We start from the raw sequence: 27,072 nt of genomic DNA, 5'->3' as shown, positions 1-27,072 counted from the left end.
TTATTTTTGGTCAGCAATGGTTTTGACCCTGGAGCTCTTTTATTGCTAGCATTTTTGCCAAGGTCAGTGTTCCTAATCCTGAACACTGACCTTGACTAAGGCAGATGAGGCCTGCAGACCTTTAGATGTTGTTCTGTGAGTCACTGATGTGCTTTTGGAGTGCTTTCAATAGGCCGGCCACTTCTGGGCAGGTTTACCACAGTTTTTCTTCAATCGTAGGTAATGGCTCTCAGTCCGGTTCACTGTAGTCCCGATTGCTTAGAAATGTCATTTTAATCCCTTCCAGAAAATAGATGTAACTTTTTCTCATCTGTTCTTGAATTGATTTAGATTAGGACATGATAAATTCACCTTGATATCTTTTAGCCTACTTTATGTAGTCAGACAGGTTCTATTTTAGGGATTTCTTTTAATCCCTTTGGGATTAATAAAGTATTTTTGAATTGAATTGAATTGAATATACAGGGCGTGCAGTAATCAGTCTTTAGTTTGGCTAGTGAAACTGAACTCAGCTTTTCAAAAAATGTGGTTAATCATAGTTAATTCATGATTTCAATAGGGAGGCCATTTTCTTTTTGACATAGAAACAGTTTGATTTAGGTAGCTTTGTTCCTTTAATAAATTAAATTATCCTTTAAAAACTGATTTTTGTATTTACTCAGGTTATCTTTGTGTGATAGTAAATTTGTTTGATTATCTAAAACATTTACATGTAACAATAAGGCAAAGACAAATCTGTAAGGGGGGAAATACTTTTTCACAGCACTATAACTTACCAGGAACTAAACAAATTTGATTTGATAATAAGTTAGGCAGGCAGGTAGATAGGTAGGTAGATCAAATACACATAAAACCATAAAAATCAAAATTTTTGGCAAAACTTAGAATTTCCTTTTTAATTCCTTTTCTTTAATAGTAGAGTAAATGTTTTTAAAATCACAAACGTTACAGCATCTAATTAGTGTAGAATAATTCAGTCCAGACAAATTATTTATTTATTTTCTGCCATCTGGTTATGCCCAGAGTGTGCCTCTTTGGGTACAAAGCCACATCACCCATATCAAAAACTACCACCGGTCATACATAACAATGTGCATGCCAAACAAGTGAAAGATTGAATATGATTTCTTCATTATGAGGCATTAAAACTTTTTACTGTGCCTTTCTTTCAGACAGGCAGTTAGTCAAACCAAAGAAACAAAAGAAAACCAAACATTGAAACACTTGATACACATAAGTCTAGCATAACAATCTATTTTAAACTCTACCATTGTTTTATATAGATATATATTATTTGCATAATAGATATAAGCAAACATGGAAGTCATCGTTGTTGGGCACGATAAAAAGACAACAGAGAGCAAATGAGGTGTCAGACAGTGATCACCTCAACACAGTCTCTAAGATCATTACTGTGTCCTTTCAATTAAACTCATTCATCACCATTTTTTTCTTCTCATTCTTTACTTGTCTTCCTGGCACCTTTACTCGCTTCCCACCTTCCTTAGATGCTCTGATTCCACCCTGACCAGCTGAGAGTCCTCAGTCACCTCTACCAGGCCCTGCATCTCTGGACCATCTACATTCACCAGCCCCCCCCCCTCCACCTCCACATGCACACCCAGTCCGTTCTCCTCTCCCTCTGGCTGTGCCTCTCCGTCCGTCGCTTCCACAATCTCTGTGTTTTGCACCACCTCCTCCTCCCCCTCCCGGATCTTCTTTACATGAAAGGTAAAGGGAGGGACCCGGTACACGGTTGTCTTGGAGCGAGCATAGACTATGTGATCAGGGCTGAGGGATTTCTTGAATTTATCTTTGGAGCTTTTTATCTTTGCCTTCCGCTCCTGGTTGGGGGACATGCGGGTTCCAAGTTTGTTGATCTTTTTCTCCAGGTTATGCTTCGTCTTCTCCAGGTTGTCACGGGTTTTCTGCCTTGTCTTCTCCAGATTCTCACGGGTCCTCTGCTTGGTCTTTTCAAGGTTTTCCTTGGTCTTTATTTTGGTCTTCTCCATTTTCTCTTTGGAGAAGGCCTTTTTAATGTTGTCCACTTGCTGCTTGGTGGTGCGTTGGAGACGTTTCGTACGAGACTCTTCAATAATTTCCTCAACCTCAATCTCTTCATCTGAATTGAGACTTGCTTTAACTCCTTCTTGTCCTTCTTCGGGTATTTGCTCTAGGCCTTCCACTGTTTTGCCTTCAGCTGTCTCTGCTGTCCTGGATTTGGATTCCTTTGGTGTCTTCACTTGGTCCTGACAGCATAAAAAAGAAAGGGAGAAGAGAAAAAGGAATCATTAAATTGTTGAAACAGAGTGTGAATTAAACTAAATTTAAATGTGATAACTACTTTTTGGATGACATGGATTATTTTATTGTTTGAGTTTTTAAATTTATTCTGGAATGAAAACCATCTGCTTAAAAAAACTAAAAAACAGATTAATCAAAACTGAGATGGAAAATGTGGGTATGATCCTTTGCAGAGTGACTTATTATTGTGCAACACAGCAGCAGGTGGTGCAGAACGCCACCTAGTGATGTAAAATTGACATATCTTATACTATTTGCATAAACATCAATCCAAAGTTTATAATTTGTATTGTGTGACATATATATATATATATATATATATATATATATATATATATATATATATATATATGAAATATTACTTAACTTTGGACTTGTAGGACAGAGTATGTTATCTGCTACTGCAATCATACTGAAACTAAGGCCAACAACTTCTTGCATCTAACCACATTACTTCCTGTCATTTTTTCTTTAAAACCAAAACAAAGTGTTGTTAAGTTGAAGGCAAAAATTACAGGTTATGTTTTATATTTTAGAAATTTTGGAACAATTAGAGATTATATGCAAAATATGAAAGTTTCACAGATCAAAGAGTACTTTGATTTCATTATTTCATCAGTTAGGGAGTGCAGTTTCAGTTTATCATAAACTCACAGGACCGAAGCACAGCAGATTCACACTTGGTCGAAAATCAAGGAAAAGACACACAATGACAGCTTTGTATTTAGCAGTACAGAAAGTAAGCAGTTAGTAAAGAGAGATGAACAGATTCATAAACGCCCACCTCCTTTTCCACTTTAACCCACAGAAAGAGAGAGAGAAATAAAAAGTTTGTTTAATTAGAGTGTTATGAAGTTATCTTCGAGGACGTCTCAAGAAACATGTTCACTGCTGAATAGGTGACAGCCAGCTTTTACAGCAACTGGCCATGACTTTCAGAAATATTTTATTCCACCGACAACATGCAAACAAACCCAAGGGGGCATTTAAGGTCCCACCCTACTGCACATTGTTGCTAGATCTCAAAGGAATGGTATAAGTACAATTTTTGCTCTACAATTACAGAAGTGAGACTTTGGAAAAGGGGCCCTGAAATGTTGACAGTTTTACAAGCTTAAAGTTCCCATATTATAAAACTCTCCTTTTTAAAAATAAAATCCTGGTGATGTTATCCACGGGTGTCCAAATGTTGGTCAAAGAAATCAATACCTTGAAATTAAATTTTTTTTATTTCTAATCGATCGTTACCTTTTTCATACTTATGTCCATAATATGTTTCAGATCAGAGGTTGGTGTTGTTTCTCCCTTGGAAAGCCCATAAAACCACTGAACTGCTGTTCATCTTTTTAAAATTTGAAATCATTGTTGTTTAAAGCGTAACAAGCATCTCAGGATGTTTCTTTACAGAAGCCCCTTACATAACTAAAATGTCTTGCAACTCAATATTTTGATAGCAGGAAAAAATTATGGTAGATATGTAGCAGTGTACAGAAAAGGACAACTGACAAATATAATATTAGGATGATCAACAAGTCATAAATTAAATAGTTTCTGTTCATAGAGAAAGAAATACATGCCTTTTATCTGGCCTCTAAAAAGACCTGTCAGAATTTGCTGCAAAGTTTAAAAGCTGCCACTCAACCACAAACCATACATTGCCTCCTTATCTGGCAGTGTATATGGTGGACCTGGCCAACCCGCTGTGTGTGCGTTTATTTTCAGCTGGCCTTTCCTACTTTCTGGATTCCATCTACCCTTCTCTGGCTACCAGCCACTGCATAGCTCGGCCCTACAGACAGTCCACCCCTCACGCCTGCTGAACAACACCATCCTCTGCAGAACAGCAACAGATAAACACAGCATGCTGTTACTATAGTGTCCACCTCCTCATGTTGTCCATGCTGGTTACTCAGGGTTGAGCTGCCTAAACAGCTGGCAAACCAAAAGAACATAAATTATATTATTTTTATATTTTATATGGAGGCTCATGGGAACATTGCTGCAGAATTTTCCTGTTTACAGTCAATTGAACTCTAAGGAGATTGTGATGATATCAATGAAGCCTGTTTGGGCTTCGAGGCCTGATAACAAAACACGAGACTAAGAGCGTCTGTTTGAATTTGTTAAATCCATTAGCGTTTCTGTGTTACCATCCACTCCCCTCAGATTTACCACTTCAAAGCAGTGGAAAAGTTTGCCCACTGTGTGAATGTATTCACAGACTGGTGCCAAGGGAGTGGGAACTAAAAATCTTCTGTAAAATAAAAAAAAAAGATTCTTTGGTAATACTTTTTTTTCCAAAAAGAATAACTAATAGACGTCATGGAAATATTGATCATAGGCATCCTGTTTGGGTGCATGTGCTAAGAGTAGAAACGTAGGCTTCAAAACAAAACTGAACAGTTCAAGAACAGAAACTGAGGCAGAATTGGATGCATAAAAATGCTGTTAGAAGTGCAATCACCACCTCTCTAAGATAAGACTTCTACTTTTTTGGGGAAATAATGATTTTGTAGATATTTAAAAGTAGCTTTTACAAACAACAGCAGAAACCTGCTTTCAAAACATTATGATCCCTTCTCATAACAAACATGCTATTTTATTTTCAATATAATACCAGATAGACATAATTCTGAGTAAGTTGAAGGGATAAAATAATACACCGTTGCTATGGACAACACAGTAAAAGTTATAATCAGACTACAGCAGCTTCGCCTAAAAGTGCTGACTTCTTTCTGTCTCCATTACCAAGACTATTTATCCAGAAGCTGTGTCAAAATCCTACACCATTCAAAGTTATTTAAACATGTTAATAATAAATTTAAATAGACATAAACTCTATTCGAACAATTTAATAAATACAGCCACTGTTAACAGCCTTATGACTGTATATTGTTAATTAATACTTACTAGGAAAAGCAGGTAGTTTTAAAAGTTAGATTCTGCTTTCACTCCCTGCCAACCTAATATTACTTTCCAATTGACATTATAAATAAATCAGAATAATATCTAAACCTAAATTAAAACTGAAGGTACAAGCGTCGGAAAATGTCATTCTCACTGTTTAGATAAGTCCGCACACTGTTAACAGATGGTCCTAATCCACCTACATCTAGGCAACCATTTAGCAGGCTTGTAGATAAACACACACGTACTATTCCTTTAGAGGCAGTGTGATGAAAGACCTCTCCAATGAGTCACAGGAGCAGCTGTCTCACTCCGTCCACTCCTTGCAGCTGTGCATGTAGCGTTCACAGTGAGTGATGTCTCTGACCCATATGCTGCTTCAGAGTGGGAGAAGGCCAAAGGAGAGATTGAGATGTGTTCGAGGTTCGCATGTTACACCTTTGCATCACTGTCATTGTGATGCTTTGATGTCTAAAGACTGCTTGGAGGCTAAAATAAGACCCTTAATGTACTCCATACTGTCCAAAATAAACTTTAAACAATTCACAGGAGACTGGCCACCTACTACTACTTTAGGTATTTCGATGCTGAGTCATATGACAGACGGGAAAATGCAAATTATAGGGCATGAAGCTTTTCTGATATAATTAGTATCCCCAGTGCCAATATTGCTGCACTAAAGCTCAGCTTATATACAGATTCATTCACAATGAGAGGTTTTATTCACCGGACAGCCACCATTGAATAGAGCTCTTTAATTTCCATAGCTCAGCCTTTCCACAGCTCCTGACTCTTAAAACCACTGGAATCTCAGCATGGTTATTCACACTTAAAGGTGTAAAACTGACTTTTCCATTTTTATGTTCGTGTGAGCTGGCAAGAGAACTGGAAACAGTATGGGATGATGTTATATGACAATTTCTTTCTCTCAAATGGAGTAAAGTGGTACACTAAGCACTTTGCCAAATAAAATAAGTTTTTTAATGTGTTCAAATGTTTGTCATTCCCAATAGAGAAAATCACCTAAGTGATTTTAAAAAACTGCAATAAATGTGCATGTGTCATGGATTGCTGAGGTTTGGTACGACCAAAGTGTAGACAAGAGGACAGGACTCGCATGGTGAGTCGAATAATTTTTATTCATCAGGAGGAACCAGTGGCAAACAATGAAAATAGGGGAGAATAGGTACTGAGGAAGGGAGGAGAATGGAACAATGAACCAAGAGAGGGAATCAGAGGGAATCAGGGGCAGCTGGTGAAAGAGGGACTGAAGGGAACTGAGGGAGAGTGACTAATTAACACAGATGAGCATGTATTGCAAGGAGATAACAGAAAACATCTGAGTGAACAGAAATAAGTAAACAAACAATGAGACTAACTAAACATAACCTGGGAGGAACCCGATCTATAAGGAAATATAAACACATCTAACACAGGAATCCAGGGACATAACAAACACTAAACAGAATGAATGTAATAAACCTGAATGAAATGAAATAAAGCAAGTGAAAAACATGGCAGTGCAAAGAAGGTTAAGAGAACTCAAAACCTAACATGGGCTGATTATGACAGCAGGTTCTGTAAATATGTATATTTAATCCACATTTGTAGTTTCATCTAAATAAAAAAGATGCAGACTTTTGTTCATGTGGTGGTATCGTTTCCTCATTTTTGTGCAAAACGAAGTGGACAGGGAGGATAAATGTGTGTTTAAACCCAAGCCCACCCTTAGAAGGTTTTTTTTTGTTCAATAAAAATCTTGCTCTCAAGGCTCTGAATCAATCTGTGTGTGAGAGAACTATGGCACAGGAAAAACTGAAATGACAATGACTGATTCCCACTGTCAGCAAAAAAAGAAACAAAAAAACTGTGTTGAAATTAAATGCAGTCAAGGACATTTCCTGAGTATTGGAGTCATGTCCTGTACTTTTTTAAAACAGTAGCAGTTCAGTCTAAACCTGTGTAAATCCATGGAAAGATGTGCTTACTAGCATATGCACAAAACATAAAAACGTGTTTGTGTGTGGAGAAAACGTTTCTATGACATCATCCTTTAGAGTTTATTGTAAATATATAGGTTTGTTGAACAGTAACTTACTTGATTTGTTTTGCATTACTGATTACATTAATGCTTGAAATGTTAAGACAAGCCTGCATAGTTTACAAAATGTTGCTCCCAATGAACCCAATGTGGTTACTATTGATATTAGTTATAGGTTAATCATCCTAAACATTAGTGTGCATGCAAAGTCTAATGCCAAGGCTACTTTAAACACCCCAGTGTACTCACATGCTAAGAGCAAGTCACATACCAGCAGGACAAACAGTGAGCTGTCACAGCAGCAGTGAAATAAATTACATGGGTGAACCTGACAGATGGTTCTCAACCCCCACAAAAAGACAGCGTTCATAAGCAAATTGTTAAGTTATAGCAATTAAACAGTTATTTAAAGTCGTTATTTGCCCATCAAAGGTTTTAGTTTTGCTAAAGTTCTTTTTGGTTCAGTTTTACTTGCTACAACTTGGCCTGATTACTACTAGACCTTTAGAATCAAGAAATCACTTCGAGAACCTAATCTGAAATCTAGAACCTGTCTGACAGCATAGGTAGGCTAAATGATCTCAAAAACCAAAAAACTAATTATGCACTGATCTAATGAAATTTAAAAATAAACGAGAAACAGAGTCACTAACTTCTATTAGTCTTTAAAAGTGTTACAAAGCCATTTCTAAGGCTTTTGGGCTCTGTCGAACCACACAGAGAGACCTTATTTAAAAATGGAAAAATTGTGAACCTTCCCCTGAGAGGCCAGTCTCCAAAAATTACTCCAAGAACTTAGTAACAACTCTTTAAGTCCAAGTCCAGACTTGAATTTTACAGAGACTCCTAGGCATAACCTTAAACAGGCCATTCTTCCTCAAAAACCCTCCAATATGGCTGACTTAAAGAAATTCTCCAAAAAAGAGTGGGCCAAAATTTCTCCACAGTGATGTAAAAAATGCATTGCCACAAGTAAATATTAGGTTTAGGGGGAAATAACTTTTTCACGTAAAGCCTGGCTGGTTTTGGTGGTATATAAATAAAATCGTTGTAGCATTTTGACTTAGCCTAGGTTTCTTTGTTTGATATTACAATTTGTTCAATAATTCAAAACATTTAAGGGTTACAATCAAACCAGAAAAACAAATACCTTTTCAAAATGAATACCATTTTTTTAATCAACATGCCAGCTTTCAGGTTTTCACTGATTTTCATAGAAAAATTAGTTTTATAACAATTCTTCAATTTCTTTGTACCAAATCAGTATCCAAAACATTTATCTTGGGCAGTGATCATTGAGACTTCATTTATACATTGACTAAGGTTATAAAATTTTTCACTTCTGGTTTCACGTTTATGTATTAGCTGCCATTATTAATTTTAAAATCATTGAACATCGTTCAGTTTAGATGTTATTCAACAAAAGGGTTGGGATAAAAATATACATAATTGGGGAAAGATTGATTCTGCAGCAAAGCAGCCCAGGCTTGTGGTGCTATTCTGTATTTTCTGACTATGGAATAGGTGCATGGATTAACAGGTACTCTTATTTCATCCGGTCACACATGTTTATTTATATACACTTTGAAGAGCAGAGATTATTCAGATTTTGTACAAACCCAAAACATCTGGCCAACTTTTTACTCTACTAGTTATGTTCTCATTCATATGAGGACGATGTGACAAATAGGCTCGGAGAGTATCAGAAGCATAGCCCAGAGCTGAAACGTGGTATGAGGACACATATTTGTTCGCTGGCCAAATAGCTGGACAACAGCTACAACTGTTTAAACTAGATGTTGACCTAATCCATCTTCCAGTTGGTACATCCTGTTTGCTGCCATGGGATGTGAGATGGGTGTGAAGCAGAACCAGATATTCCAATTTGCCAGGAGTAACTCAAAACCTCCTCCTGGCATTGTTTATGACAACGCTAAGTCTTTTGGGCACAGATTTCCCTAATGAAGAGCAATATTCTTCATCAGACTTCATCAGTAGAATCGTTTCTACTGCACAGTTGCAGGTGCATCTCAATAAATTAGAATCACATTTTTATTTATTTCTGTAATTTAATTACAAAAACTCATATATTGTTTAGTTTTATTACACACACACACACACACACACACACACACACACACACACACTGTCTCATTTTGATGAGTATGGCCTACAGCTAATGATAACCTGAACCTATTTTCACAGAAAATTTAAATATTACAGAAGGCTATTAAATTATTTTATTCTACACAATTGTTATGTTGTGGACATTGTATGACTGACATAATTATGGGAAGACTGCTGACTTGACAGTAGACCAGCAGTGACACTCTCCATAACGAGGGTGAGCCACAAAAGGTAATTGCTAAAGAAGCTTGCTGTTTACTGTGTACTGCATTTAAGCATATTAATGGGAAATTGAGTTGAATAAAAGAAAGTGCACAAAGGTTCACATACAACACAGATAAAAAGAGCCAGAAGAGGATTGTACAGCTCACTGAAGTTAGAGCTTCAAGGACCACCAAACACAGACATATCCTGGACTTCAATACATTCCTTTTGTTCAGCTAATCCTAATGTATTGTCAAGAGGAAGATGAGACACCAGAGCCAAAACGAGCTGAGGGCTGCCAACATTTTTGTATAAAATACACTTTTTGGGTCATTACGCAAGATGTAAGCCATAACTACTAAACTTAACAGAAATAAATGGTTGACATATCTGTCTGTACTTAATCTATATACATAATAGATGAGTTGGATTTGAGTTAGTGAAATAACTGAACTTTTCAATGTTTTTCTAATGTATTGGAAAGCACCTTTATTGTGTGCTATGGGTTATAAGGGAAACAAGGCAAACTCCTCAAAAAAGTATAATGAAAGCAGATACCTGAAATGAAAATGATGATGGTGCCTAGGTCCAAAGCCAATAAAAAAAAACAAATCAACAAAACCACTAAAGCAGCAATTAAACACCTATTTGTAATGTAATGCAATACACTTGGATCTTGACAGTTTACTTGACTTAAGCATCACATTCCTTTTGTAAAAGAACCAAACCCAGGTTAGACAACACACAGTTTTGATTCAATCTTTACATTATGTTTACATTTTGGTCTTTTAAAGATTCATTTAAACTGTTTTTCAGCAATGATTTTTAAAAACAACAATTGGGTGCACAACTTGAATGTTTTTGCTTATTTTCTCTAATCTGAACACATACAGACTCAAAAATATTCATTCAACTTCACTGATATTTGATTAGATGTCTCTTAGCAAACTTCACCACAGCCACAGACTTTCTGAAGCCATTAATAGGCTATTGGTATCATTCTGGCTGTTTTTCTTGACCACCCCTCTTAGCAAAATTGCTTAATTCATTAATTCATTCAAGGTTTATTTGTTCATTTAAATTGGTTAAATTGGTCCTGGCTAGACCTGCCCTTTAGACATAGTCCACAAATCTTCAATAGGGCTGAGGTCAGGACTTTGGAAAGGTTATTCCAAAAGCTTAATATTAACTTGCTTTATGCAAAACCTGTGGACGATTTTGGAACGATTTTGGAATCATTGGTCTCTTGGAACACCTACTTGTGTCTAAAGTAGTCCTCCTTGTTTGTTATACTATCCACTTTATGCAATGTACCTGTACAAATGGCAGCAAAACAGCCTTGCAGCATCATCCTACCACCACTTTGCTTCACAGTTGGTGCAGTGTTCTTTCATTTGAAAGCATCACTTTGATTCCTTTAAACATACCTCTTCTTGCTGTGGACAAACATCTGTATCCTTGTTTCGTCAACCATTAAACCTTTGGATTGTCCAAGTGGGCAGCTGGAAATTTTTGTCAACCTTGAAGGTGCCCATCTACAATAAGGATCTACTTTCTTTGTTCCTACCCTCTCAGTTCACATTTTAAAACTTACTTCACTATGGAAAGTAAAACTGATGTTCCAGCTTCAGCTATAATGGTTCCTGGTATCCTTAAATATCCTAACCAAGGTGACAGTTGTGGTCAAATGATTGAAACTTGGATGCAATGCAATTGGTTGTTCCAAACAGGAGAGAAATCCAAAAACACATTAAACCCCCTCTCCGCATTCACAGACACACAACCGCATTAAAAGTCATTGTACATTTGATCTGACCCCACAGGCAGCACTTTGAGCTAGTTTGTGAAATTACATGTGTTCAACTAGGCTGTAAAACCTGTGGCTCTGATTGTAAGATAAGTGTTTGAAATGTTTTTCTGTTTTTCTTCTGACACAAGCATTACTGCGTGCTCAAATATGTTATCTTTGCTTTGGGAAGGCAGAAAGAAAACAAAAACAATGGGGACAATGGCAAATGAAGTTTGGTTTACATGAGATATTATTGGAATAGCTTTTAGAGAAAGAACAATGGTTTGGAGTTTTTTTTATATATATATATATATATATATATATATATATTTGTTTTTTTTTGTTTTTTTTTTTTACATGAAAGAAATACAAAGAAAATGAGAAAGGTTGTTTTTGCTAAAAGGTGAACTCATTTTTTTCTTATCAACACATGTGTTGAAAGACAAAAAGGGACCCTCAAACAGTAGCCTGCATTTGAACTGGCCAAAAACAACACTCTGGCTCCATGTTGTCGCTCTCTGTTGCTAAAACCAAGAGGTAACCCTGAAACACAAACACAAGGGGTAATATCCTGATAGTAATAGAATGGTGTTACATTTGAAAAATAATTTATTTCTAACTTAAAATTAAATGAAAAAAATCTAACATCATTGAAATGTAACCACAAGTTTCCTTTAAAATATGTTAATATATGCAGATGACATTATTGTACAACTGTTGCCAGCAACCAGAAGACTGACAACTGAAATTATTGCCTCTGTTTAGTAATGTTTCTCTACAAATAAAATATTTGACATCACACACGGAGTGGCTCTCAATAGCTTACACATTCTTCTTAAAATGTCTGTAAGAAAACATTAAAATGTCTATGAGAAAACATTTTCAAACTTTTTCCACCTTTAATGTGACATATCCTGTTTAATTAAACGGAAAAAACAAGCTAATTTTGTGCAGAAAAACTAAGAAAATGCAATATAAAAAAGCTTTAATAACCTTTTTGCACAGGTGTCCACACATTAAACTAAATACTTTGAGGAACCACATTTTGATTTATTTTCAGCATTTTGTGGTAGAAGTGTATCAACTTGCCACATTACCAGATAATTTTTGCCATTTCTGTATTGCTGAAGTTCTCCAAATCTGTCCAGTTGTGAGGTCATCTCTTTTCCATGGGCCTCCTCAGAAGACCCCACAGAGTTCTGGACAAGAACATTCTAAAACGTTAATGTCCTGGAGATGAAGCCCAGGTTTGGATGAAAACTTGGACTCACTCTGATGCTAAAAAAGGAAATCCATCTTGATCTTGAGCTGTCTAACACACACTTGAAGGTTTTGGCCAAAACTGACATGAATTTGGAAACATCTATAATTTAATTCACCTTGATAAAAATCAAATATTATACTAAGATCATAGTGCTACTACCACCACGGTTCACACAGGGTATGGTATCCTTTTGGTACTGGACAGCGGGATTGTTTTTTTGCCAAACATCTCTCTTGGTATTGTGTCTCAAAACTTTCAGTTTGATTTCTTCAGACCATTCTCCCACCAGATTTTAGAAGATTTTAGCCAAGTCTGGATGGGAGGTAGGAAAGGATTTTGTATTTCAACTCAAAGTTTTATTTCAAAGCATTTTGTCACATGTAAAGCACAACCGGTACCTTCCAGAAATTCCTGCATCTTCCTCATTGTTGTTGTAAGCCTCTGGGCAGCCTTCCAGACCAGTTTTCATTTTAGCTTTTCATTTATTTTGGAGTAATGGCCAGTTTTTGTAATTTTACTGTTGTCCCATATTTTCTACAATTACTAGTGACTGTTTTCACTCTGCCACAGTGCAAATATATAATATTGTAGAATTATTTGTACCCTTCTCCTGACTGATACCTCTCTGCAAATTATGGCTTTAGCGAATAGACGCTAAAGGATGAATATGTCAGGAAAATCCTACGAAACTGATATTAGGTGTACCCAACAATATCAAATGTTGAAATTGGTTAAAATGTAATAAAATATAGTATCTGTCTAAGTTTGTGCACACTTTAGGTTTTTTTAACCAGGTTATTTTAGCTTTATTTTGTTTTTATTTTACCCTGGAACGGGTTTTTTTCTCTTTCAGTTTAGTTGTACATATTGAATGTCACATATAAGGCGGAAGAAGTTCTGAAATGATCATCTGTTCTACATCACCAAAACTTGGCAATTTGACAGAGGTGTTTAAACTTTTGAGATACACTGTAGAACATTGAGTTCAGTTTAGAAATGAATGAACATGGCAACCAAATGCTATTATACCGAGGAGTCTCAGTGGAATCACTCTCTGGACAGAGAATACATAGAGGAAGTGTGTGCAAAGTGCTGTGGCTGATACTGAAAGAGCAATGCCATTAACTGTGGATTAAAAGTCTGATTAAAATAGGCAATCTAGATAGTAAGAGCGATAAGGGAGAGTGGCCTCTGAGGGGGGCAGAGATGCCAGAAGTATTAATTATAGTTCTAACTTGGTGCTCCTTGTTGACTTCCTTTTACTCGAGTTACTTGGTGTTGCTTACTAGGATCTGCAGTTTAAAACTGCTCTTTGTAGAGGTGCTAACATGTTGTCTATGATAGAAAGCAACCACTCAGTGAACTGACCAAAGGGCTTTTCATGGTTGGATTACTACCTCTGGAATAAGAGAAACTATGCAGTTATGAAGACGGGTAGGTTGGAAATCTATTACAGAAAAGTGGGCTGGGGTTTGCTGGGAACGCTTGTTGCTGTTATTTGACCTTTGCATAGTCTGAGATCTTAGAGTGGTCTGTAACTGGGAAGTCTTCCAGCTCCCTGATAGAATGACCACATAGCTTTCGCTGGTTTTGAGGAGCATCCAAACACACCCTGATTCCACACACAGGAATACAGTCTTGCACTGTGGTGGATCATATTGCATAAACCAGATGAAGACACACGTAGAATGTCGTGAGATGAATGCATTTACGTTTCAGATCAATCTCAATGAGTTATTAAAGTTTAAGTTGGAAAATTTGCTAAACTTTTCACTTTTTGTTGTGAATGAGGCAATAAATCAGTGTGTTTGACATTAATACCAATTTAATCAGTTGATATTACCAATACATCTGTTTCTCACTCTAGAGCTAATTCAATTCAATTCAATTTGAAATACTTTCTGAATCCTAAATGAAAATTAAATGCTGTGATTACTCAAACTATCCAGGTTTTTTTCAGAGTCGTTGTAGATGCTGATTGGATCGTGCCTGTATCTGAAGAAGCCTCTGACTAAGGACATTTTATTGTTGCATTAAAGTCTCATACAGAGGATGCTAGGTGTTGTCCATTATGTTCTTTATATCAACTCTTTTAAGCATTCTTCTTTGTACAAACATCTCCAGAGCAGTCCCCAGAATAGAGCCATCCTTCTTTATAAGCTTCTTCAGCTCTACAATGGAAACACTTCTACAGCTAAACTTTGCCACATTTGCTTGAGTGTCAGACCTCAGCTTTCGAATAAATCTTTTTATACAATCTAATATTCAAAAAGATCCGGGTTTTCCCAGCACATGTGGGTTTTCTCTGGCCAGTCCAGCTTCCTCCCATGGTCCATGTGTATAAGGTTTACCTTTCCATATTTAATGATCACCTGACCACCTTGGGCTGAAAGTTCATTGCTCTTTACAATGTCTATGAACGCCCTAAGTGGTCAAATAATTATTATAAATTAAAGAATGTGTGGGTCTTTCCCGCCATATCAGCCACTCCAAGCTATTTGGCATGCAAAAATGACAATCTTTTTATTAGAGAAGACAGAGCATCTGCATAGAATAGTACACCATTAAGTACATTTTATTTTTAAATCCTTGCTTCAACATTTGAATAGAGCTTACAAACGTATTGTAGCAGTGGTTCATATGGGTGGTATATGTGGTGTTTCTGAATAGCAATATTCATGACAGATGTTTTTTTACATGAATACATAATAATTAAAAAATGTGTGCCAATCTGGCTTGCCTGGGGATCAAATCACATATGCTACAGTATTGGATGCTTAGAAAGGCAATTCTGCATTGTTAGTTAATAACTGTGTATAGTAATATGCCATAGAAATGCAAAGTAGCAAGGCAGCAGTTTTATGGAGGGTTACACTCATTTTTGATATAAGATTTTTGATAAGTGCAATGATAAATGAAAAGTAAAGGTGACTTCACCAATAACACCTTTGAGCATGTCTGTTCAGTCTAGATTATTAAAAGAGTGTTTTCTGTTCCTGGTTTAAATGTTGACTCTCAGTGGACTGTGACTAAGCCTGGGTGGTTAAATGTCAGTTGTAATATTTGTGGCAAGAATGCTGGGACTACATTAATAACCCCAGTCAAAAAGCAGGAGCTGCTTCTACTGTTGCCTGGGCAGATTTCATCCACAGACATTTTAAGCTCACAATATAAATTATCCCCTTATAATTCAAATATCCTATTTATGTGGGTTTGTTTTCCCGTTTCTCACAAAATGGAAAACCTGCCTTTTAGATATGAGATTCACAGAACAAAAATGTTTATCGCTGTATCCTGCTGCTGCTTGGCAATACTGCTTCCCATCAGGTTTAAATATAAGGTCTTCATCCTAGGCTTCCCAAACCGGAAACTCTGAACTGTGCAGCTATTCTTGGAGTGCACATCAGGCACTGTTACAGAACACAAAAATATAGCACCTTCAGTGTGCTGAACAAAGAAAAGTACAGAGCTGGTCTTGTACCGCAACATATTTTCCTTATCTCACTGAAATTTGAGCAGGAACGACTTTGACATTGTAGGTGAAACCCAATACATACACGCGGATACTGGCAAAGCAATTTCAGGGAGGTTTGCCTTAACCTCTGCACACTGTACTGCAACCCTTACCTCAGTTTTACCATACCTCTAATTCTAAATGTGTCCCACTCTGACACATCAACACACAGAGAGTGAAAAGTGGTGAAAACTGACAGAGCCAGCGCTGATTTGCATTCTACTAATATGTGACCGCCTATCACTCGGTCAGTTAAACTGGACAAGCTACAGCCGCTGTTTTGATAAAAAAAAAAGTAGGCCACAAGCCAGAGGCCGCCACAACATGACTGAAAGGCTTGCAGCAGTCTTCAAAACAGCAGGGGGCACCTGGTTTCCTGAGAAATTTATTGGGGTCCAGTCCCTATGATTGAATTTCTGCTGGATGCAAACAGTGTAACCTGCTCTCATGGTGCAAAGAGTTTGTGAGACCTGTCATGGTAAGATCCCCCACTACAAATGTATTTAAGATCAAATCATCTTTTTCCAACAAGTGAAACATCTGCTTTTATGGGGATGAAGTTACTGCTGTATATTCAAGAACTTTTTTTCAGAAGCAGATTGGCTTCAACATGTGTGAGACATGATGGCACGTCAAGCCAAAAAAAGAACTGCTCACTGAAGTAGCTGTGGTCCTTTGACTGGTCCTGCTGACACACCTTTTGCTGCTTCTAATTTTTTTTTTGGCCAACGAGTTATTTCTAGATTCAAGTTGCTTCTGGAAGGAAAAATATCTGTCTTGTGAAATCAAACCTGAGCCTGCCCCTGTGCTTATATTGGTCTAATCAATACCCCAAGCATAGGTTTATGCACCATGAATTATACGTTTTTCTTGCTTCTGTTAAATTGTCAAGATAAAAAAATCATATTTTCAACTTTTATGTCTCCACGTGTACACCAATTTGTCCTTGGACCACTCAGAAGCGGGCGTTGCTTCTGTCTCAAGTAGCTCCACATGCCAGTGTTTATAGGCCTTATATTTTCATTTACAGCCACAAGTCTTTATATAGATTTTACTGGGTGATCATGTACGCCTGTGGACTGGGAGAGGTCCCTACCTGCCTTAATTTTCCAAGAAAGGCAATGGTTTTCTCAGTTAGTGTGAACAGAAAGTGCACAGAAACCTCTGAGTACAGGAGAGCTTTTCTTATATACTTTGTAAACATTACAGCCTTGCTGAAGTTTTAGGAAGGTGTGATTCTGAGATTTATGCCATGGAAACTACCTAGCTTTGGCATCTCATCCTTCATCCTGAAAGGACCACCAGTCCTGTTTTTATTTCCACTAACCAGGGTCAACTCATGCCAAATTAAGACTTTTCTCTCTGCAAAGATGACGTTAGCAGGTTGCTCAGAGCCTTTTATGTGAATTTCGCACATCTTTACCAAACCTCCCCTCAGGATGTGGAGAATGCAACACACCAAATACTAGATGAGCATGTTATCTGTAATGACTAAATGCATGCAAATTTCACCTGATAGATGAGGACTTTGAAGTTGCGTCTCTTGAGCAGCTCGTGCTCGTTGTTCTCCAGCTTCTTGATCTGGCCCGCCTGCTTCTCCAGGTTGCTCCGCACCGTCTTGACGTTGACACTGACCTTGCGCACCTTGTCCAACATTTTATTTACAGTGTTGGCAGTGTCGACGTGGTTCTTGGACAACTTCCCCAGCTCCCCTTGGATGGTTGACACGGACTTCTCCATGGCCTCTTGCCGAGCCTCGAGTCCATTCTGGGTCTGCTGGATCTTGTCTACCACACCGATGATCTTGTCTAATAGAGAGATAACCATGACCCCTTTCATCTGAGCTTCACTCTTGCCTCCAGAGCCGGCATCCATCACCAGGTCCACTTCTTCAACTGGGTCATCGTCATCTACTGCGGGCTCTGTGGCAGCACCAACAAGAGCAACCTCTTCATCATCGTAGGGTACATCTGCATGGGCTGCATGTTCTTTTTTGACGGCTATATCTGCCATACCTTTCAACTGAATTTACTAACTATTTCCAAAACAAATATATCTATTCAGAGAATTTCTAGTCTGTTTGTCTTCACTTTGGACAAATTTCTAACTCACTTTTTGCCTCTTTCAGGTCTGCTTTAGATTTTATATTTCTCTTCAGCTTCTCTCTCGCAATCAACCCTCTCTGCCTCTCTCTGCCTCTGTTCTGGGATGCCAGCCAGCCAATGGAAGTGGGCCCTCTCACAGCTGAAGCATATGTGCTCTGACTCAAATGCCTGCTCACTGCAAAACCACCCAGTCCAACTTTTCCCTTCTTGCACTCAACCTCCACCCAGTACCGCCTCTGCTGCTGCAGCTCCTCCCAATTCTGTGCCCAAGCAGAGTGTCTGCAGACCCCTCCTCTCAGTGGCATAACACTGCTAAATACCACAGCAAGCTGAGTGTCTCTAATGGAAAAATCACAGAAAACATGTAGTTAGAACATGAAAACAAGCTTGATAAAGCTCCTAAAGTGACAGCTGTTTTTCACATGAAACCTTTCTTTATTGTGTTGTGTTTATAGTTTGTATTAAGTTGAAAATGTTTATGAATTAACATAATATTAAGATTATTGATGATAAAAATTATATAACAATATCAGAATCGACACATCTGCCCACATTGTAACACCACGACCACATAATGGTCATCTGGTGACAACAGTGGCTGGTGCATAGCGCTCTCCTTGATGTCTCCAACATTACTGGTGTCTATCTTTGCTACTCAGTGTGAATTGACATAGAAAGAACAGCCCTAAGGCCCACTGGTCCCTAGTCCAGCGTAAATGTCCCTGGCCCATGCAATACAATGTTGTCTGTGCCTCATGGTGTGGTCAGGTATCCTTACAGGTCATCTAGCACACAGACCAGGCTGATGTAAATATTTTTGAATGGTCTGACACGACATTTGGGTTCCTCTCACCTCCCTTAAATGTGCCTGGAGTGGCATTCATCATCTGGTTGCACAGGGCACTCTTCACAATGAAGCGGTCATCAGTGTAAGATGTGGCCAAAGGAAGTCCACTTCTATGCCTTTCTGTGACTCTTCCAGTCTCTGTATTTCTGTTGTAACCTGTTGATGACACTCTGTGACACTTTAGGCCCAGTGGCCACTTCTGTCTGAGAACATCCTGTTTGAACCCTCACAATGGCAAGGTACTGTTGATCAATTGTAACTTGTCATCAAGGTCTCATGTCAATGTTTGAACTGCATGATGAGGAGGACTATTTAAATACCAGTTCTGACTGAACCACAAAATGTATTGGTGGATTCATGGATCAAACACCTGTTAAGAATTTTCCACTAAGCTCCTTGTTAGCGAGTTGTACTGAAACGCTCTCTCTCTCTTTCTGTCTCTCTTTCTGTCTCTCTTTCTGTCTCTCTCTCTCTCTCTCTATATATATATATATATATATATATATATATATATATATACAATTTGTTTTGGGGCCAATGAATATTTTCATTAAATTTGTACACTAAACACTAAAATCAACAGAATACAGTTAAAAATGCAGTAACTGGGTTGTTTCTGCTGACAAAAGATGATATACAAACATAAAATATGTATATATACATATATATTTATATATAGAGAGAGAGAGAGAGAGAGAAAGAAAGAGAGAGAGAGCTCCCCAATAAGCTACTAGAGGGCAGTATGTTTTCCTGTCCAGACCAAACATTATCTTTCGTCAGCAGAAACATAACCCAGTTACTGCATTTTTAACTGAATTCCGTTGATTTTAGTGTTTAGTTATGTACGAATGTAATTAAAATACTATTTGGCCTCATTAACAGCCTATTATTTTGTGATCACGACTCACACAGCCTAAATACCATCTGCAAATCGATGTCTTCACTAGCTAGAATGGCGTAGATGTTGCTTTAAACAATAGTCAGAATTTATCTTTACAAACAGGAAAAGCTGTTCATTGTTTATTGTAGTTTATTGAAATTTATTATACAGCTTTTAACTTAAAATATCGGGTCGTTTATGCCATCTAGGGGTCAGAGTACGACTATCGAAACATGAAATTTGATCAAGTAGTGACACAGAAGAAAACACTACAACAGGTGTTGTGCCGTAAAGTGATGGTCTGCCAAAAACTGATCGGGGAAGATCGGGCGCGTCCCCGCGAAGGAGCGAGCAGCGAGAGGGGGAGGAGCTTGCTGCAGGAGCGCGCCCAGCCTGTCAGCTGAGTGTCTGGTTTTGAGAGTTTCTTTCTCGGTGGTTTAACTCTTGAAGTCAACAAAAGAAAGACAAATAAAACAGTTATATCTGTGTGGTCAATGTTACAGCAAAGGCGTGTCTCGTTTATCCTTTTCTTCTTATAAAACTTGCGACGTTCTCACTGTGAAAGTTTCGGTTTCACGCTTTCGTCGTTTGTCATAAATATCTGCAAATTTACATTTTAAACTATAGCAGTAAGAATAAACTTTTGATCATTTATCTGCACTAACTTTGCTTGGATTTAGAAGCACTCTGTCACGCAACTGTAGTGTGATGGATGTAACTTAATAAATTACAAAATAAAATTTAAAAAAAAACGTTTTTTGACGTATATTTTTTTCAAGGTGGTTATTATTCATTTATTTTGAAAAAAAAAAAATAGAACAGGTAGTGCCCAATGAAAACGTTGCAAAATTTCTAAATTATAAACTGTATTTCACTCAGAGGAACTACATTTTACAGATCTCAGTGAAGGCATGAATTAAGTCCCAAATGGCAAAAAATCAATGTTTTTCTTTGCTAAAAAATGATTATGGCCAATATGTCTTGACCAATGAAATGTAATTTCTGCCTTAAATGATTCTATTTTACTGATGGGCTGAATTTCACAGACCTCTGAAAATGCACTCTGTGCAAAATTGCCAAAATAGCCAGAAATCTAGGTGTTTTTCCTCTGCCAAAAATTGATTATGGCCTTTTTTCTGACCATTGAAATGTAATTTCAGCTTAAAAGTGCTCTGCTTCAGTCTGAGAAATTATATTTTACTGATCTTACTGAAAACTGCCCATTTCACACTAAATAAAATACACAAAATGAAAAATATTGCACTATTTTGTTTGCCAAAAATTGATCAAGGCTTGTTTTCTGACCCTTGAAATATTATTTCTGCCTAAAATAACTTTATTCCATTCAGAGGGATTATTTTTATCGATTTTGCTGAACACAATTATCCCACACTAAAGAAATCCCCAGCATGGACAATATCTAGGTATTTCACCTGCCAAAAAGTGATTAAGGCTTGTTTCCTGAACCATAAAATGCAATTTCTGCCTAAAATAACTTTATTTCATTCAAAGGGAATATACCTTACTGATCCTGCAACAAACAATCATTCCCACACTGAAAAAGGTCCCCAAATGGACCAAATAGGACTATTTCACCTGCCAAAAATTTATCATGTATTATTTTCTTACTCATGAGACACTATTTCTGTCTAAAATTGCTTCATTTCATTGAGGGGGATCATATTTAAGACATCTTGCTGAGCACAAACACTCCCACACTGAAAAAGATCCCCAAAAATACAATTTGGGGGTATTTCACCTGCCGAAAACTGATTATGGCTTATTCTATGACCCATGGAATAATATTTCTGTCTAAAAGTGCTTTATTTTAATTAGGGGGATCATATTTAAGACATCTCGCTGAGCACAGACCCGCCCACACTAAAATAAATCCCCAAAAGTACAATTTGGGGGTATTTCACCTGCCACAAAGTGATCATGTTTGTGGGTTACTTTTTCAAGATTTTAAGTCTTATACTGGAACAAAAAAAAAAAAAAAAAAAAAAACTAAGCAGCTGCAGGTGCACTCACAGCTCCTTTTTGGTTAATATTTAAGTTAGATACCATTTTTTTTTCACTTTGACTTGAGTTGTTTTTTTTTTTTTTGTCGTTACAAGCCCTTCCACTTATCCATGTTTATTTGCAAACAAGCTATCCACCTCAAATGGCTTTACAATGCATTTTTGCAGGACTAATCTGCCTTTAAATGTCTCTTTCCTGTAGGTGTTATTATCCAAAGCATGCCACACTCATTTCAATGTGTTAAACACCCCAAAAATGGCTGACATAGGACAGTTTCACTCATGAAAAAGTGACAGAAACCCACAAAAGATCGATTCTTTATTTTTACATACCTGGTAGTCCTGGTCTCATTTCAACTGAACCTTTTTCAAGAGATCATGACCAAGATTTCTTGTACAAATAACTTATTTTATGCTATCACTTCAGAATCTATCAACATCTACGAACACATTTGTATGCTCAAATCAAAAATGTAAACAACACAGCTTCAAAAAGTGAACTGACTTAATTTTGATCAAACAAGATTTAAAATGAACAAAAAAATTCAACTTGAAATATTTGTTCCACTCAGAAATCAAAATAAATATATAGAAAAATAGGCTTTGCAACTGTCGGTTTTACTTACATCTTGACAAGAGGCAATATGCAACAGAACCCTGGATACATTAACAACTTTTTTTTTTCATTGACATGCCTCACAGACAAATTTTCCTGTACTGGCTTTGACTTGCATCTTCACACAGTTTTGGTGGAACCATCTTGGGCACACATCACATCCAATCTGTGTTGGACAAAGAGACAAAAACAAACAGTTGGCAAAATATTGATTTTAGAAAATTTGTGTCAGTGCACTTTGTTATTCTGAGGCTTATTACATTTTATGGAAATTTAAAATTAAGTATTTTCATCTTTCATATAGTTTAAACATGTTAAATGTTACCCAGTTAGTGTCACCATCCATCAGTCCACAGAAATAACATAAGTTTGTCAAGTCCTCTACATAGCATGACAAAAAGTAAGAAAAATACATTGTTTATCAACGTAAATGTAACTGTAAATGATAATATTTAGATTCAACATACTAAGTTTCGGGATCCATTGTGCAAGGCAGTACATGTGTGTGATTTTAGCAAGATACCTGTGTTTTCCAGGAGGCAGACAGCAATCTGCATTCTGATAGAATTGACACTTTCTGCCAAGTTGTGAAATGCCACTGGAGACCCGTCGAGGATGCACTCTGCACACTGTTGGCCAAAAAAAAAGGAATGTGAAAACAAAAAGGATGGGTTAAAGGCTTTGGTGATTTTTATTATAAACTGCTCACAAGTTCACTTTAGTTTTGTTTTCATCAATTCCAATACTCAAATGGCACTGTAAATATAAAATTTTATATTCAACAAGCATTACATGTTCTATGTTTAAGAATTATGTCACAGCACCATAACTGAAGACTTTCTTTTTCTTTTATACATTTTGTTTTATACATTCTTCTGAAAAAAACGAATAAATAAAAAATAAACTGTTACAAATTGTACCTCTCATTAATCATACCATCTGCCAGCTAGCCTTGTCATGCCTATATGCCTATTTCATCTTAGCATCAATACAACAGGTCTTAACATGATTGTCTTTTGTGCATAACAAAACTCATACCTTTAATGTGTAAATGCCACATGAAGTGGCATCTTGTTGGATTGGGTGACTGTCTGTGTCACATGCCCATCTAGATACATTTAAGCCTTTGAGTCTCATGAATGACCTAAAATTCATAAGATTCATAAAGGAACCAGAAATTACATACATGTCCACACATCCTTATGCGTTTCCACTAAGACATTGAAATACATGTTAATAAAAAAATTACCTGGAAATGTTTTCACAGTGTTTTATTTGCCGTTTGCTCTCACCCAATGGTCCAAGAAAATACTTCTCTTTTCTCCTGGCATTATAACCTGTACATACACATCCAGGTGAGTCCAGGTGATAGTCGTGGCAATGCAATTTTAAGGGATCTTGAATGGACAACAGAGTTCATTAAGTCATGAAATTTTACCACAAGCATCCAGTGATGGCTTTGATTGACTATCCCTATGAGATACTTGTACAAGCATGGGTCAATCTGAAGGTTAGAAAAAAATAAAAGTCTTTAAATTGTGAGGGTACTTCAACATTAAGCATAAGACCAAAAGAGATCTCTTACTCTTATCCTTGGTTTCTTTTGTTGCCAGATGTTTGTCATTTCAAAGGAATCAATGACAAAGGCCCTTTCTGTGTTTTTGTCATTGAATTTCTTTACAAGCAGGGTCAGGTATGCATTGATAACCTAGCGTACAAAAAAAAAAACCTTCAAATTTCATTTACAAGATGTTGAAGTCAGTAGTTCTGAATATATTGACATCTTACCTCACTTTCAACTTCTTTTTGAGGGGCAGTGTTGGAAATGTCACTGAAGAATAATTTGTAGGGTCCAATTTTGGAGACTAGAAGATAGATTTTTTTACCCTCCCATGCATCTTTTACATCTGTCATGAAACATCAATATGTGATATTTGTTTCCGTTAATCTTCAGCTTTAAATCCAAATCAATTTGAAAGGATTCCACAATATCTCAATACTATTGTTCCTTTAAATCTTGTTTAATCTGATTTGGTCTTCTCAATGTTTGTGTTTAACTCTGTGTTGAAAATTCAATAGAAAAAATCCTCATCATGACTATTCTCTAAATTAAAAATGTTTATATGTTAGGTCAGTATGTTGCTCTACCATTGCAGCACGCTCATGCAGACTTTGACTTGCTTTCAAATAGAGCACTCCATATAGCTTATCATAAGCATACATTTAATCTGTCTTAGCATTTTCAATAGAGCTATGACAACTTGTATTGTTTGATTTAATGTTGAAACTTACTTTGGATAATTGAGGTGTTCAGTGTGGACTCTGCCGTGGAGTCTGGAGGAACCTTGGACTGGGCCATGGACTGGCCTATGGATGGGGCTGTGGAGGCCGGTGGGGCCGTAGACGAGGCAGTGGAGGCTGGAGGGGTTGTTGTGGTGGCTGCAGAGGCCGTGGACAGGGCCGTGGAGGCGGGTGGAGCCGGTGGAGCCATAGACAGGGCTGTGGTGGTGGCTGCAGGGGCCGTGGAGGCTGGAGGGTCCAAGGTGGTGGATGCAGGGACCGTTGAGGCAGGTGGGGCCGGTGGAGCCATAGACGGGGCCATGGTGGTGGCTGCAGGAACCGTGGACGGGGCTGTGGAGGCTGGAGAGGCCAAGGACGAGACTTGAGGGGAAGTGGATGAGGATGGAACTTCATAAGTCTTCTGGGGTATCCTGGGTTTCTCCTCCGAGTACATCAGATGATCCATGTTAATTTTGTGTTTGATGACACCCTGGTTGTCTTGGAGATCCACACTTTTTCCAGTAATAGATACTATAGTGTAGGGCCCCAGGTAGTTGGGGTCCAACTTTCCTCCTTTTCTCTGTTGGTTCCTCATGTTAAGCTGCCACACTTTCATCCCTACATGGAATTTAGGGGTTGTTTTCCCTCTGCTGTTTTTATCACGTTTGGAAGACAACACAGCCTGAATGGCTTCATCCCGTTTTAAAATGTTTTCGGTGACCTCCTCCACAGACAAGTTGTCCTCCACACTGTTGTCAACCTTTGAAATATGTATCAGGTAAATAAAAATTATGAGGAATGGCACTACATGAAAAAAGTTGATGCTTTTATGTTTGTATGTAAACCTCACCCTGTAATCCTCAGGGATTTCAACAAGATACCTTGCTTCTCTCTTGAACATCATAAAATATGGTGATAACTTTGTTGTCACCTGACGCTTGGTTCTGAGGCCAAATAACATTGCATCTAAATGCTTGTCCCACATCTCTGGTTTGCCCTCGACCAGTTTAGACAGTGCTCTAAATGAACAATGGACAAGAATTTGAAATTCTATCTAAAAGCACTTGATAACATTAATGGTAAAGAAAACAAATTCAACGAAATGTTTGTACAAAGAAGTTTACCTCTGTATGGTGCCATTCATTCTTTCCACCAGTCCATTTGTTTGTGGATGGTACGGTGCACAAAGACTCCTTTGGATGCCCAGCTTCTCACACACCTTTCTGTTGATATATGTGAAGAGGCAATTTAAATGCCAATTGGTTAAAAACAATTATTGTAAAACAAAAATGCATGTTGTCAACATATGAATGCGAAAAATTTTAAATGTGAGCGTTAGGTCACATTTGAAGTTCTATTTACTTAACTTATACCTAGGTGAAGTTATACTTACTTCATTCACAAACTCTTTTCCTTGATCAGTGAGGATCCGCTTAACTTAAGAAGGCACTCAGTCACCTCCTCAGCCAAAAAAAAAGCCAAGGGGGAAAAGTTCCTTGACTTTTATAAGTCCAAATGTCTTGATATAGTGTCGCATCCATCCTAGACTCATACAACAAAGGCTATTTCTTCTCGTCTTTGAGGCAACATAAACGATTATTTGCCAATTAAGAGTACTGACCAATGAACAGTTAGCAAGGACTGTTACGTTGCCTAATGAAACTCGAATGACATAAAAAAGTAAAATGTGGGATACAATACAAATTGAAAATTAAAACTACAAACCCAATAAAGTAACATACAAAGTTCATATGATCAACGTTTAAACAACAGCTGTAATTATGTGCATTATTATTTTTGTTTGGAATATATTTAAACTTTATTCACTTTCATTTTGAAAACGGGAAAAGATGGGGTGAAATGTCAAAGAAAAAATGCATTGAAAAAACAGGTCAATTTTAAGAACGTGATAAGTAAATTGAACAGTTTTGGAAATTGTAAGGGTTTCTAAGATGATACAAAGGACAAAGTGCACTTTGATGTAGATAATTAAAATCGACAGGAAAGAAAAATACAAATTTTAGGGCAGATTAGTCCTTCTCTTTAAAAATTTGTGGTATAAATACTTTTTGGCAGAGAAAAACCAAGACTTTTGCCCATTTGAAAAATTGTGAAATACCCCCAAATTGTACTTTTGGGGATCTTTTTCAGTGTGGGAGGGTCTGTGCTCAGC

At 37.3% G+C, this 27,072-nt stretch overlaps 1 protein-coding gene across 1 annotated transcript; it reads right to left on the bottom strand.

Annotated features, from left to right (window-relative positions):
* Positions 1-972: 972 nt before the first annotated feature.
* Positions 973-18,438, bottom strand: LOC124864006 (caveolae-associated protein 1-like). Its single transcript, XM_047358605.1, has 2 exons — positions 17,663-18,438; positions 973-2,249 (listed from the first exon to the last, which is right to left on the bottom strand). Exons 1-2 carry the CDS (start codon positions 18,161-18,163, stop codon positions 1,485-1,487), a joined length of 1,266 nt encoding a protein of 421 aa, XP_047214561.1. The 5' UTR covers positions 18,164-18,438; the 3' UTR covers positions 973-1,484.
* Positions 18,439-27,072: the final 8,634 nt, after the last annotated feature.

Source organism: Girardinichthys multiradiatus, chromosome Y (genome assembly GCF_021462225.1).
Source record: "Girardinichthys multiradiatus isolate DD_20200921_A chromosome Y, DD_fGirMul_XY1, whole genome shotgun sequence".
Classification (NCBI taxonomy): Eukaryota; Metazoa; Chordata; class Actinopteri; order Cyprinodontiformes; family Goodeidae; genus Girardinichthys; species Girardinichthys multiradiatus.
The sequence above is the reverse complement of the archived record's forward strand: the minus strand, read 5'-3'. Positions and strand labels throughout refer to the sequence as shown.

Excerpts from the sequence above, each read along its gene's own strand:
- LOC124864006 (XM_047358605.1), bottom strand. The coding sequence starts at position 18,163 with ATGGCAGATATAGCCGTCAAAAAAGAACATGCAGCCCATGCAGATGTA. Across the intron at positions 2,250-17,662 it reads TCAAAGTCCTCATCTATCAG|GACCAAGTGAAGACACCAAA; the intron begins GTGAAATTTGCA and ends TTATGCTGTCAG.